This window comes from Parasteatoda tepidariorum, chromosome 7, assembly GCF_043381705.1.
Source record: "Parasteatoda tepidariorum isolate YZ-2023 chromosome 7, CAS_Ptep_4.0, whole genome shotgun sequence".
Classification (NCBI taxonomy): Eukaryota; Metazoa; Arthropoda; class Arachnida; order Araneae; family Theridiidae; genus Parasteatoda; species Parasteatoda tepidariorum.
Window position 1 is genome coordinate 5,145,276 of NC_092210.1, and position 15,630 is coordinate 5,160,905.

Genomic DNA, 15,630 nt, shown 5'->3' on the forward strand with positions numbered 1-15,630 from the left:
TATGGCTTTCATACTATAATATACAGTCGAATCTCGTTTTATCGAATTCCTAGGGACCGAAGCAGTCGCTACGCAATAACAATTATTCGTTATACCGATATTAAGAATTTAAACATTAACCAAAATTATTTTGTTACATTCGAATTTTTCGCATAAAAAATAATAAATATTGCATTTAATTACAATTTTGATCTATTTGTACTCTACATGCAGAAAATATCAAATCAATATTTTAAAAGCTCACAAAAACAATTAAATTACAAGGGACAAGGGATTTATTATTCCCTATTTATCAGAAATTACGTAATCCATAAAAAAAAAAAAAAAAATTCTGTGCTAATTATTTAGAACCAGTAGAAATTACAAACTTCTTCAAATTATGCACATTATCAAACAAAGTATCCGAAAAGATTTTTGTGTTGCTAAATATTTCTTTAAGGCTTCCAAATTGGCCAAGACCTGTAAAGCTGTAGGTACAGAAACGTTTTCTTCAGAACATACTTCGTCATCACTGCTGTCAGGAAGCTATTTTTCTTTGTTTTCTTAAATGATAAGAACAATATCATGGTCTGTCAATGCTTCACATTTTCCATCATCATCGTCTGCAGTAACATGAATGGGTTGGGATTTAGTCTTTACAGGGTGGTCCCTACCAAGTGACTCGTTTTTTTTTGGACATATCCCTTAAATATCTGAAAGTTGTTTTTTTTTTTTTTTTTTTTTTTTTTTTTTTTGAAGATGCAAAAATATTTGAATTCTGAGATCAATGTGTACTTTTGAGGAATGGAAAAGTGTTTTGATCATGAGAGAAAATGAGAATTCTTGCTTATTTACACCTTCATTGAATCGGATTACCAATTTCGTGAAATCAGTATTTTAAATCCATTGTTTCTATGGAGATTCAGAAAATATTCATTACATTGAAATTTTCGTTATTTCAGATTTCACTAAAACAGGATTTGACTGTACAGACATTGCCCCAAACCCAATTAACACCAGAACACATTTTCAACTGTCAAGCCATTCTGGCTGCACTTTTTGAACTCTGCACACTGTCGAAGGACATCTTTCACCGAACTCGCAAAATTCATTCTTGAAACTTTTTGAAATATTTAGCACTGTCATAGACAAGACAACAACAAAATCGAGCAAAAAAGTTTATTGAAATATAAAATGATTCAATGATAAAAACTGCACTGAGAAAGAATTATTTTAATGCTATTTCTCTTTATTTATCTCAGAGAAAATGACTACTTTTTTACATTTGGACTGACAAAACTGTGATACTTTTCCCATATATACCTGACATATTATAAAGTCATTATATATAAAATCATTATAATATTTTTATATATTCAATTTGCAATTACTGCAAATTTGATAACTTTTGTTTTTGTAACAGGTTTGCTATAGAGTGTTGATGCTGTTATGTGGATTATATAGTCAGCCAACCTTGGCTGTGAAAATTTTATTCGAAATGAAGCATTATGGTGTTCAACCCAATGCAATAACTTATGGTTATTATAACAAAGTATGATTTTGATTTTTGTTAAAATGATGCCTGTTTTTGTTTTTTTTGTTAAATTCCTGTTTTTATCTTTGACATTCAGTCCACTGATAAAATAAGTTTGCCTTGTTAAATTCGAAATTAGTTTGCCATAATAACACTGTAATAAAAATATCAGAATTTAAAATCTGCATGACTCAAAAATGATTTTAAAAAAATTGTATGGAATTTTAAGAAAGTTGGCGGAAATGGACCTTTTTAATTATATCTATGGCACGTAATCATAATCTAAGAGAATGGGCAGTGTTTTCTATAATTAAAAGAGAAAAAAAGAATTTTTCAGTCAAATTTGAAGGACAAAAAGAGTAAGACTGTTCTGTAACTATTCAAAGTAAATATTCTCAAAGAAAAAGTTGAAATTTTCACATTTGAGGAAGCAAAAAGTCATTAATAAACAGACTAATTTTAGAAAAACAATTACAATATAAAAACAAATTTAAATGAAACTGAATGTTCTGTGTCTGCTAACCCTTAGTAAAGATAAAACCGTAGAAAAATTTTAAACTGTATTTTTTTTTCAGTTGTGCAAACAAAATGTAAAACCTTAAATTTGAAGTAACACATAATTTATGTGAATAATTATGTAGATTTTTTTTCCTTTTAGAAAAAAAATTTTTTAGCTAGTATTTCTTTGTTTTTTACATATTTTTATTGTGAGAAAGGCTGAAGAAAAAATGAAAATACAAAACTGTAAGATATTATTCTAAATCTATTTTTGGACCTATTTTTCTATTTATATTTTGGAATATTTTTTTACTGTTAAATTGCCCCGTGCAGAATGTCAAATTGAAAATAACAATTATTCAAAACTTGAAGGAAAAGAATTTAACACTGCATTATTCCATAGTTTTTTTTTTTNTTTTTTTTTTTTTTTTTTTTTTTTTTTTTGATGTAAAGTGCTGCATCAAAGCATATCACCAAATTTTCACATAAAAAAAAAAACAGCAGTATATCTAATTAATGGTCCATTGGTATGTATATATTTTGCTAATCTTATGAATGTAAAATGTATTCAATAATATTGACATAAATTTAATAATTTCTGTAAAAAGTAGTTAAAAGCAAAAAGCCAAAAAAAATCAGAGGTCCTGAAAATTTGTTTTGAGGTCATTAATTGTTTTTCCTGGGACCTGGTAGACACCTTGTAAGAAATGCTGCTACTGTTTCAGCAAAGATATTATTTTTGCTTAAGCAAGTGCCTAGCATGTCAGGGGTCTGTTTAGGGTAAATTTACTACCATTTAGTGGTACCTTCACAAATTCAACTTTAGGAAAAACGGTAGTTTCACAAAACACTTTTAAAAAAACAAGTTCTCATGCAAACCCCGTTCTCGTTGCAATCTATGGAAAAAAGCTTTTCTGCCAGCTGTCTTTTACGAAAAGGTATGACGTGTTTGGTCAGATAATGCAATGTGCTAAGCCCAACTGGTCACTTACGTCATGCCAAAGCGTTTTTTTTTTTTCGCGGAGTTTTTTAAAATGAAACGATGAGTCCTCTATAAGCTTTACAGGAAGTCGAAATTCGAACATTATTCTAAACATTCGAACATTATCTTAAAAACTATTGTAAATTTATTCTAGCAGACCTTTATTTTTTACGAAACATTTTTTTCTCTGTGAAACTTTTTTTTGTATGACCTAGTTGAAAATGTTCTCATAATGAAAATTAACTTTTAGTGCTAGTAGTGTTAAATGCATGTTTTTATTAAACTCAAGTTGAAATATAGCTATGGACAGTAATTTGTGTGGAATTTTAAATATGGGTACAATTTTATGCCCAAGATTATGTCTAAATTTTCACAAAATAAGTACCTTTCGAAAAACTTTGACAGACCCCTGCATGCAATGTGTAGATTTTTAAGGAAATTTGCGTATTACCTAGATAATTTGTGAAAGGAAACAATTATTTTTTTTGTCATTTTAATGGATCACCCTAGTTAATTTGCACTTTAACTAGATAATCTGTAGAATAAATTATTTCTACTCTTTAGTGAAAAGATATTTAAAAAAAAAATCCAGGCTGTTCTGGAAAGCAAATGGCCTGCTGTAGACACAAGCAGCACTCTGATGTGCAATCCTAGTTAATTTGCACTTTAGCTAGATGATCTGTAGAATAAATTATTTCTACTCTTTTGCGATAACATATTTTTAAAATGAAATAAATAATTCCAGGCTGTTCTAGAAAGCAAATGGCCTGCTGCAGACGCAAGCAGTACCCTGATGTGGAATCGCCTTCGTAATGTCATCTTGAGTGTGGCCCAATTCAGGCAGGGCTTGAAGAACAAGGCAAGGCGGTCTCTTTCATTGTGTTCTGAAACTGAATTGGACTGCCTAAGCAGAGCGAGTACGGAGAGCAGCAATCCGGACGATGTGTCCATTGTGAGGATAAGCAACCCAGCTGAATTTTTACCCGATTTAATCAAACTCAGGGATGATCAGAACAATTCAGGTTTGTTTTGATGTCAGATTTATTCAAATCTTTTATGGAGTAAAAATAGTAGATAATAGGATATCTGCTCACCTGGAAAGTTATGAATTTCGGTATTGAACAAAATTGGTCCTGGAATGTCATGATTTTAACTATTTTGTTGTTTTTATTTAGAAAATCAATTTTTTTAGAAGTCATAGATTTAGATCGCTGTAAGTCTAATTTTTAAAATGTAATCCCCCCAATTTCATGGTGTTTTGAATATTTGAATTTGTAACAAGATCCCCACTAACAGTCGTCATATTTTATTAAAATATAAATTGTTTTTATCGTGTTCTTTAAAAACTATGATATTCTTTCAAAAAATGAAGGAAAAAACACAATTTCTAGAGCAAATTATCTTTTAAACTTCTGTGATTTCAGAATTATTTTTATTTTTATTTTACCAATTTAAAATTCTAGCTGAAGCAAGCCAGTTACTGTCGAATTATTTTTAATTCCGAAATGAGAACAGAAAAATCAGGAGTATTTCTTTCCTTTCCGATGAACAAGAAAAGTATCTTTAGACTATAATTCAGCATGGGAAGAAAAAAAAATTTTCTTGTGTATTTTTTTCCCCAACTATTTTATTGCTTCAACTCTTTCTTTACTCTTTTTTTTTTAAATTTAAGATCTATAAATAGGAAGAAGCGGAGTAGAACAGTTTTGGTTTTACCTATCATTTCAATTAATGTTATTATAATGCTTTTTTAAATTTATTGTTGTGTTATTGTCAGATTAAATAGTAACTTCGTTAAGTCATAAAGAATTCTTGGAATTAGTCATAGAAAGTCATGAATTTGAAAATCTAAAATGTAGCAGATACCCTGTAGATATTAGAAAATAGAATAGGAGTGCCCAACCTGCAGACCGGAAGATGAGGCTACATGCGGTCTTTAATTCGCCAAAATGCATCTTTTATTTGGTAAACATAAATAAATGTATGTAACTATGTAAGAAACTTTGATGAAAGGCCATTCTTTTTACATTATTCAAAATTTAATGATTTTTGATATTTGTCAAAAGCTATGCCAAAGGTTGTTTTTTTTTTTTTTTTTTTTTTTATTNTTTTTTTTTTTGTTGTCATGACGGTTAAAACCGTCAATTGTCAAAAACTTGGCAACCCTGCCTAATTATGATCTTTTTTTTTTAAGTGCTTAAAAATATTTCTGAGTGCTTAAAAGGTGCTTCATTTTTGCTGAAAAAAATGGCAGCGCACCCTGGATGAATCGATATATCACAAATTATCGATTTAACGCATACATCACCATGCCGATATAGTGGCTTTCGTTTCTTGTGAGCTTCAGAAATATGACTTAATAGCTTTGTATATAATTATATTATTTTTATGTAAATTTGGTCTTAGTATAAAATTTTCATACAAATGAAAATAAAATGATGTAAAAAAGCACAAATAGTGTCAAATGAAAAGTTCATGCATTCAAATTCTAAAATCTTGGAAAACCATAAATTATTTATTACTATATTCCAATTTTATGTTCAACGAAGTTTTTAAAAAAATATTGGCTAGAAATCATCTAAAAATGTCAGTTGTCTAGTTTTTCTATAAACTATAGACTGGTTTTTCTCATAAACACGAAAAATTAATGAAAAAGTATAAGTTTTTATTTCATTCATAAGCTTTTTTCATTCTGTTGGTTGCTTATGGAGATACACTAGCCTTTGCTGTCTTGTCAATCATGCAATTAATTTATGGTTATGTTAAATTACACTATTTTCTATGCTGATGTAGTTTGACATTTTCTTTTTTTTTTATTCCACTTATGTTATAAATCTCTCAACCGCCTCAATTTATGACCCAATTTTTTCGGAAATTTGTCTGTCTTCAATATTTTTAGGGTCAGAAATTAAAATATGTAAAAAAAAAATATGTATGTTTTCAAAGAAAGTAAGTTTTTGTATTTGATTTCAATTAGCACATGAAAATCCGATCATTAGAACAAGAGTTATTCAGTGTGATATCTTCTTTTTTTTCTTTCTTTTTTTTTTTTTCTTTTTTTGTCTGCACTGTTTTGTCTACAAAATCTCCCAATTTTTTGGTGAAATCTCCCCATTTTTGAGCTTCAATCTTACTAATTCCTACTTTCTGATGGTGACAGATATCATTATATAAAACATCTGTTATTAAATATTAAAAAATTATTTCATTTAATATTTAAATGTCATGTTCAGCATAAAAGAAGGTATATTTGAATGCAAAGTTCATTCTTTTTGTAGATGAATCATCTGATAGGGGTTACAGTTCCATGAACCATGTTGATGGAATCAAATCTTTATCACTACAAGAGCCTGCTGATAACTGTAAACTTGAAAAAGAAGAAAAAGCCTGTTGTCAAGAATTTAAACAAGGTACTTTATAACATGTTTATTTGCTTGAAACAAGGTTTATCCAGGCTGTAACTATTTGTGTTTTTCCCACTATACCAAGTGTGTATCGTCTGAATATTTTATATCTTTAATGATGTTTAAACTGGCAACAAAGAGAACTTCACAGGAAAATGTTCTGAAGAAGGCTAAGGCCCACTCTAGTCTGTTGCGCCAATGATGATAAATGCTGTTGAAATCTGGTGAATTGTTGGTCAATTTATTATTTTCTGAGCTAAGGAGTGGGTAGTTTGAATGTTAATTGCTGACTTTCGATTTTTTTTTTTTTTCAAGGGCCTGAGTGTAACAAAATTTGCACCAAATCCAGGAAAAGTATTAATGCTATGCAAATATTTTTCTAAATAAAGACTTAGATACTTTGTTTCACCTGTGAGATCTAAATTTTAACTATCAGAGCCTTAGAAATGTTTTAAAAACCAGACTGCTGGAAAATTATTTAAAGATTAATATATTTTGCAGTAAAGTTAAAAATTTTGCTAATTAAACTGAAATTTCTATTGTCAGCATATGTCTTTGCAAGATAATTTTTTCAATATATTTTCTTACCCACTTTATTGATAATCCTCTTTTTGAAAGTTAAAAATTTTTTACATGAGTTATTGTTGTGTTGTGTTAAATTAGATACTTTTTTATCCCTTAAAACAGCATTTAATTAAAATCATTTGTTAATAAATTTACTATATGGAAAATAGTTATCTTAAATTTCAAGTTGTTTAATTCTTTTTCTTGGTTGTTTAACTCATATTTTTCTCATATTTTGCATTTTTACCTCTTATTCCAAAGTTTTTGTAAAATTTTGAGAAATAAATAAGAGAATTCATACAAAATGTTTGTAAAATTTTTTAAAAAAAAATATATATAGCAAAGTTTTAATGTATAAATTTAGTTGTGTTTCTGTAAAACAACCTTAAAGTTAGCAGTTTTAAATTGAGCTGCATTGAATTAGCACACTCTCTTAAGCTGTTTATTTCACTCTTTTAGAGAATAAGCACTAGTGTAAGAGGAAATTTTTAATTTAAACAGTACATAGAGATAGTACAGTTATCAGAGAATTGGCAAGAAAATTACTCTTACAATTTTCAATTTGCAAAATAATGAATAATATTAATTAATTTGCATTTTCAGCCCCCAAGTGTTCTGCAGCTAGGAAATTGAAATTTAAAGAAATAGATTTTACTGCTTCAGATAACTTCAGATGCCGTGTCGGTAGCATTGTGAAAAGTTCAGCATCCAGTATTGGTAGTCTTTCTCAATTCCAAGATTGTTCAGGTTAGTGCAAAATTACTGTAAAAACAATTTACGGGTTTTGTAAAAAAAATTCAAGTTTTAATTATGCCTTTTTTTTCCTTCACTTTTATTGCAAATTCTTACCTTAACAATTTTATCTTTGTTTAAAAAAAGAAACAATTACATGTGATTGTATATTAAGGCACAAATATAAGGTTGATTCACTAAAATTTATTCAAATTACGATGAGATAATTATCAGTGGTCCCCCGAACTGGCAAGTATGGAATGCTTAGCTGCCAACTCTACTGAATTTTGCTAGTTTCTCCTGGTTAAATAAAAATTCTCCTGGTTTTTGTGCATTTCAGAAAATTTCCTAAAAAAATCCCTATTGAGATAGAGTTTTTGGAGAAATTATTGCTTGCTTGAATATTTAAATAAGTGTTACTAATACACAATAAAGCGAGCCTCATTTATAAAAATCAGTTCAAAACTTTTTTTTTGCTCTAAAATACTAAGTTTATATTTAATCAGAACTCCCTTTTTAAATTAAAGAATCTTTTTTTTTAACTATCTTTGATGAATTAAATGCCTATAACTGTTCAAAATTATGAGTTAACATAATACATAACAGTTCAAGTTCATTTAAGTCAATCATAACTGGAAAATATTGTAGTTCTTCTATTTTGATGACAATAAAAATCCCTAAAATTCCCTATGTATAAAATATTTAGTACATGATGCAACAATTATCATGAAATTTATATCATTTTGTAAAATCAACTGGATTTTTTCCTATCCAGCTTGGCAGCTATGGGAATTGTATGTAAAGAGATTATATGCTGTTTTGATTTTTCATTTTCCTGTTTTAACCTATGTTATGGATGGTGTTTTCAATATAAATGTAAACAGCAACAATCTCGGCCTCTTGACCTGCTCTACTTCTGGTTAGAAAGTATACAGCTACTTATTCTGCGAGGCAATATTTTAAAGTAGATAATTTTGTTTTTAATAAAAGAAATAAATTATGTAATTTCTGAGCTCAAATCTGCTTTACTTCATAAGATATTATTGATATTAGTATTCATAAGATATGTATAAATTTGTTTTAGTTATTTAGAGATGTCTTGTAAAAAAATGGTGACATCGTTGCTAGATTTAGAAAGAACTCGCTTTTTTGCCAGTTCTGATTTGGCCTTTTTTTTTACTTGTTTATTACTGTTTGTTCTTGGTGCTCTATCATACGATAGTGGTAGCATATTGTTCGAGCAGCGAGATTATGTTCATTTTACAAATTATCATTTAGGTTTAAATTTTAAAGTTGGTATACAATTAGCAAAGTAAGAAGTGTTTTATAACGATTCTTTTTTCAAATGGCAATTCTTATGTCTGGTAATGGCAGGTCTTCAAATGGCGATTCTTCTTTTAAACACAAATAATAAATCAGATAACAAATACACATATGCAAGAAATACTACTCAAGAGAATCTCAAAACACAATGATCACGTTGGGAGCCAAATGGCTTCAGAACACACCATGAACAATAACACGGAAGTATAGGTACTAAAGAGCTTGCAATGCCTCATAGAAAACACCTTCCATTGTCACAATGTAGCATATTTCATCATAATTATGATCATAACACATTCTTAGCATTGTAACTTTATATTTAAATTCACTGTATCTAATTGAATTAACAAATTAGCCACTCGTCCATGGACCAGTGACTAAATTTTTTTAAAGTTTTTATCTTGCTTTATTTACAGAGTTTATGCAAGCTAGCCTAAAAGATAATCTCATCTTTATTTAGAAGGTTTAATCTACATAAAAAAAACCTTTTAATCCCATAGAATTTTTATCCCTTATAAAATTAAATAGAAAATTTTATTTTTGTATTACTTATTGTCTTAAATATCTAAATAACTAATTTCTACCTTGTTTTATTTATAGAATTTATGCAAGTTAGCTTAATTTTAAAACACAGTCTCATCTTTACTATAAGGCTTCTTCTTCATAAAAAAATCTTTTAAAATCATGAAATTTTTATCCCTTATAACAGTGTTTCCCAAGGTGTGGTGCGTGTACCCTCAGGGGTACAGGAACAATTTAGTGGGGGTACACGTTCTTATGCTAAATATCTTGCAACAAAATAATTTCAAAGCATTTTATTTAAAAACAAAGCTAGCCATGTAAATTTACAATTTTTCTATTGGCTATTTTTTGCAGAGTTAATAAAAAATGAACATATTTTTAAAAAAATACTCATTTTTTTATTAGTGGTACACAGCGTTACGAAAAATTTAGAAGGGGTACACAAAAGTCATAAGTTTGGGAAACACTGCCTTATAAAATTAAATAGCAAATTTTATTTTTGTATTACTTATTGTCTTAATTATCTTATAACATTTCAGTTGACAGCAGTGCTGGAATACTTATGACTAGTCGCACCTCTCTGACAGAAGACATGAAATTCTGTGAACTGGACACGCCTGTTCGCAGACGACACAAGAGTGCTGGAGAATGCAACTGCTCTTCTCTAAATTACCATCTACGTTCCCCCAATAAACCGATATCTGATACTCCTGACGAAAAGACTAGTAAAGCTCCTTTCTTAAGATCTCACAGCTTCGGTAGTGACGCTCAAATCATAAGGAAGATCCGAGCGGGCCGTGACTCTTACGATTCCATCTCAAAGTGGATTGATTCTCCTCTCAAGATGACTGTTTTTGATAAGAAAAGGGAAGAGAAAGATAGAATTTCCAAAAATTGTGTCCTAACCAGGTGCGACGAGGAACCCGAAGCGGAGCAACAGGAGATGTCTCCGGTAAAACACAAGTCCTCTGGCGTGCTCATCGAGAAACAGAGGAAGATATCTGTTGAGTCTAAGAAAAGTACTGTTTCTAACATGTCGTCCGAGGAAGGTTCTCTATCGAGTACCGCAGAGGATAAAAACTTCTCCGAAGAAGCAGAGTTAAATAATTCTCAAGATTTTTTATCTTCAACTTTCAGTCCCTTGAAGGAAGCATGGCTTAATTGGGACATTTCAAGCAGTGCTAAAGGTGTTGCATCCAATATTACGACTACTTTTGGCAATGTCTACAGAGAGTCTTTTCGTCGGAAAACTGGCAGCAAGGTGTCCCGCAGCTCAACTTTCCATAGTGGTGCTAGAAATTCAGTTCCCAAACTCAAGCAACGCAAGGAAAGCGTCCCAGCAGTGATGGTCAATTCCGTTGGGAAGTCCATGTCCCGATCATCCACCCTTCCCGTAACTCCTAGAATTGACAATTCTTCAGAAAGTAACTTGACCGACTCACCAGCCAGTTTACCTCTAAGTTCCTCCTCTTTTGGTATTTCAAAGATAAATTCGAGGCATTCTGAAGTTCTGTTTGAAGGTTTAAAATCAGCTGTCACCTCTGTATCCTCGAAGCTGAATGAGTTCCGTACCTCTCTTTCTGCATCTAATACTCCGACAAAAAGTAAGTTCCTTTTCATTCTTTAAATAAAACACTGTTTTATTATTAAGTTTCAATATTGATGCTTTACTAATTGTTGTGCCTAGATTTGTTAAAACTAAATTAGTAACTAAAAGAATTAAAATATCTTCAGAACCAAGAATAAAAATAGAAATCGATAATTTTTTTAAAAAATTCATTTATGTTACAATTAAGGCGCGATATATCTGTCTTAATAATTTCGTTAGACTTTGGAAATTAACGTGTCCATATTTCTGGGTTCCTTTTCACAAGTGGATCCCCATTATCCCTCTATTATTATCCACAATTATAATATTTTATTAACTGATTAATATTTTATTAATTGATAGATAAAACAAAGAGTTTCAAATCAAGAAGTTATCTTTGAACTATCAATGGTTTTATTTAAGTTTGGACTGATAAAACACCTACATTAAGGAAAAGTAATGATGAAATTCAATACTCAGAATTATTTTAAATTATCCCTTCAGCTATTAATAATAAAGGAAAAGATTTTTTTTAATGAGTTTTTAAAGCAGGGCATGAATCCTACTATGGTGATACTAATCGTTATTAAGGTGATTTTTTTTTCTTGTGGCCAAATGTATTTGGTTATAAATCGTTTGAAAATTGTAGCTTTGTATAAAGATCATACATAGGAAAGATATTCTTTTGAGTTTCATACACATGATTGCTTTTAAGAGTATATTGAAATGAGATTTAAATTTATATATTTGTTTTAACCGTGTGACTCATCTTAGATGTCACACCTTTGAGTTCTCAACAAGATATTGATTTAATCATATATGATGATACTGATTCTGGTGGTTTAATGTCTGACGGATATCGTATCAGTATGGATTATTCCGGTTTTGTTGATGTAAGCGATTCACCCCTCGGTGGTCTTCTTGGCAGAGAACGAACGCCCGTGAAATCGGATTCACCTGGAACCTTACACCATGTTGGTAAGTTTACTCCTCTTTTATTCACTTGAGTTTATTTCTGTTTTAGTATACCATTTGTAGTGTGTCTACCACTACAAAAATACTAATCCAATTCCCTAATATATAAGACACGCTAACTCGATTCAACCTTGGGGTACCATTTGATAGATGAAGGTTGTCATAGTCGATAACAACTGTCCCCATATTGTTGACCAGGACGTGATGCCTGTCTTCACAGTAACACCCACTTTGATCTGAACACGCCTACTTCGATGGATGGTCCACATAGAAGCATTTGAAAGTACGGTGATCTTAATACAGCTTTCTCGGCTTCTCACGAAACAGCAATGAATCAACTAGTAGTATCCGTTCATCGAATTCTGTCATAGATATAATTCTGGTGGGGGAGTACTGTAGTGTGTCTGCCACTACAAAAATACAATTCCAATTTACTAGTATATAAGACATGTTAACTCGATTCAATCTTGAGGTACCTTTTCATAGATGAAGGTTGACTTTGTTGATCTCTACTATCCCCTCCCCATCCAATATAAAAATCAAGATTAGCATTTAAATCACAATTTAATTGATTTTTTTTTATTTTTTAGAGTCAGAAAAGTTTTTATTTTTCGATGTAATTTATAAATACATTCTTAAAGTTTCATTTTATTAATATTAAAGTTTTTGCCAGAGAAATAATTAGAAACCATCCTTTGTTAAGGCACTGAACTGTCATTGTGAAGAACTGGAGCTCGATCCCCAGTAACAACTTGAAGCGCCCCCCCCCNCCCCCACAGCTTCAGATTGAAAGGTACCAGCATGTCTGGGAAGTAGAGGCGGCCTGTGCGCATTGCTAAACACATTACCAAAATTATGTCGTTAGCCACAAAATTGTGGAGCCTTGCCCACTCTAGATTAAAATGGGCTGTTGCGGAGATGTTTTACTTTATAATTATTCATTAGCTGTATGTAAAATAATTTGCTGTTTAACCGCTTACCTGCCTAAGAAAATTTCGAGATTCACTTCCCCAGTGCCACTGGTTCGCACAACGGCGTGTGTTTTGGTGTGTACTGGAGAAAAGAAGAGGCATGCCTGACTCAATTTGTCTGAAATTCTTTGAAAACACTCTCAAGATCATTCTATTGCATTCCAAATCTGTGGAAGCAGTTTTACTGATAGCAGCACATTGCATAATGCATACTTCAGAAAGACATATATATATACCAGGGGCAGTTAACGCATTGGCTTAGGGAAGTGTATGTATACACAGCTGCAGGCAATGAATTAATAGCATTTCAATTGTACCCATTTAATTTTTATTGTTTAAATACAATTACTTTTGAAACTTATTAATTGTGTGATTTATGTCTATAAATAATAAACTTATTCTATCAAAAGTAATTTAGAAAATTGATTTTTTGTTTTGTTTCTTGATCGAAATAATTTATTCTTCATTCGATATCTAACTGAAAAATTGGTTCTTTGCCTTTACTAACCCATGAGAGTGTTGAGCTTGCATAAAAAACACTACGATTTCATTTATTCGGTGATTATTTTTCAATAATTATTCACTAATTTTAATCATTTTAAGTTGAAAATATTATTGGCTTTAATTATAATGTTTTTGCATAATATTAAACCTTATTAATGATTATCATCTGAGTCTTGATTGATAAATGTAAAAAAATCAAAAAGAAAAATCTGTTTTAAATCTGTTTTAAATCTGAAAAATCGTGTTTTTTGCCAATTCTGGGTTAAATTTATTACTTGAGACAAAATTGATATTTTTGTTCTATTTAAGTATGACAATCATTGGCATACTCACTAAAGGGTAGCCATATTATAATGTATCTTTCACTGTCGTTTTTCACAATTTAAAATTTACAATATTTATAAAAATGTAAGGTTGAAAAAATTGGTTCACCCTCACTTTTATGATTTGAATTTCTTTCTCATTACCTTTTTGATTCTCTCTCTCTCTCATAAGTAAAAATTCATTTAAAATCGTAAAAATCATGAATCAGTTTTCTGAATTTTATATCATATATGTGAGTAAAGTGAAAATTATTTGTTCTTTATCTGTTTACAAATAATTGTATGGAAGCTTATGTTTAGGGGGTGAAGCTTGAATGCCTATTAACTATCACTTTGTAATTTCTACCAAGAATAATCTCCTTTTCATACATCCCTGTGTTCGATAGTTTGATTAAAGTTTAGAAATATTCAGTTGATTGCTGACTCATCAGGGTTGCCACTCCACAGGGAAAACCTGAAAATACAGGGAATTTTGTTTCTTGTTTTTCTCTTTTAAAAAATGGTGACCACTCAATGCTTTATCTATGGAATATTTAAGGATGATATTTCAACGATACTAAACTATTTTATTTACTATTGCTTTATTTGTTTTAAATACTATGCTGAGCTGTTCCTTATTTCTCTAAGTTTTTCCAGCTATTAAATAGCCCAATAGGGCAATTAAATAGCCCAATATAATTAGCCCAATATAGCTCACACACAGGAGCATGGTGCTTGCGTGTTTCTTCTTAATATATTGTGCATAATATGTACAGGGAAAACACAGGGACTTTCTTTTCTATATTTAAGTGGCCACCCTGCTAATATATGTTGAATATCGATGTTGCGTAAATGTTTGTTTGATCTCATTTGATTTAAAGCAATATCCTTATTTATTTTTATTTAGGTAGCGCACCGGTCTTTTCCTCTCAGGTATATGAAATGTTTGAGAAACAGAGTTCATCCCAGAATGATAGCCAAAACAGTCAGAGAGTGGCTCTGGAGATCGTGATGACTACCTGTTCTCGTTGCCACCATTGCTCCTCTCTCTTGTACGATGAAGAGATAATGGAAGGCTGGAGTGCTGATGATTCAAACTTGAACACTCGGTACTTTTTAATTGCTTATTTACTTTCCTTTTTCAAATCATTATTATCCCATGGCTGCCAACTCTACTGGATTTTGGCAGTTTTTTCTTGTCTACTGGTTTAATTAAAATTCTCCTAGTTTTATATTTAAATAAGTATTACTAATACATAATGAAGCGAACCTAAGTCATAGAAATCAGTTAAAAACTTTTTTGTTATAAAATTTTCAGTTTTTTTTTAATTCGGAAGTCTCTTTTTAAATTAATTTTAAAAAATCTTATCTAACTATCTTTGATGAATTAAATGCCTATTAATATTCAAAATTATGAGTAAATATAATGCGTAACATTTCAAGTATGTTTAATGTCAGTCATAACTGTAAAATATTGCAGTTTCTCTATTTTGATGACTATAAAAATTCTTAAAAATTCCCTACGTGTAAAATATTTAGTACATTATGCAAAATTTATCATGAAATTTATATTATATCGTAATATCTACTGCATTTTTTCCTATCCATTTTGGCTGCTATGTTTACCCCTGAATTCATTTTTCATTCTAACCTGTTCAAGAAAAATGTTCAATCATAGCAAAAGAGAAATCAGTAACTTTGCCATCTAGGGGAAACTTTCAAATTGCTGACTCTTCTATATTTCTATATATA

General features: G+C 30.3%; 1 protein-coding gene across 1 annotated transcript in view; it reads left to right on the forward strand.

Annotated features, from left to right (window-relative positions):
* The window catches only part of LOC107449703 (DENN domain-containing protein Crag), an 85,875-nt gene that overhangs the window by 45,441 nt on the left and 24,804 nt on the right, over positions 1–15,630 (forward strand). Inside the window, exons 19-25 of the mRNA XM_043039786.2 lie at positions 1,403–1,531; positions 3,739–4,015; positions 6,272–6,403; positions 7,565–7,708; positions 10,078–11,142; positions 11,901–12,104; positions 14,786–14,987. Coding sequence (XP_042895720.1) covers positions 1,403–1,531; positions 3,739–4,015; positions 6,272–6,403; positions 7,565–7,708; positions 10,078–11,142; positions 11,901–12,104; positions 14,786–14,987 — 2,153 coding nt within the window. The remainder of the gene's footprint in view (positions 1–1,402; positions 1,532–3,738; positions 4,016–6,271; positions 6,404–7,564; positions 7,709–10,077; positions 11,143–11,900; positions 12,105–14,785; positions 14,988–15,630) is intronic.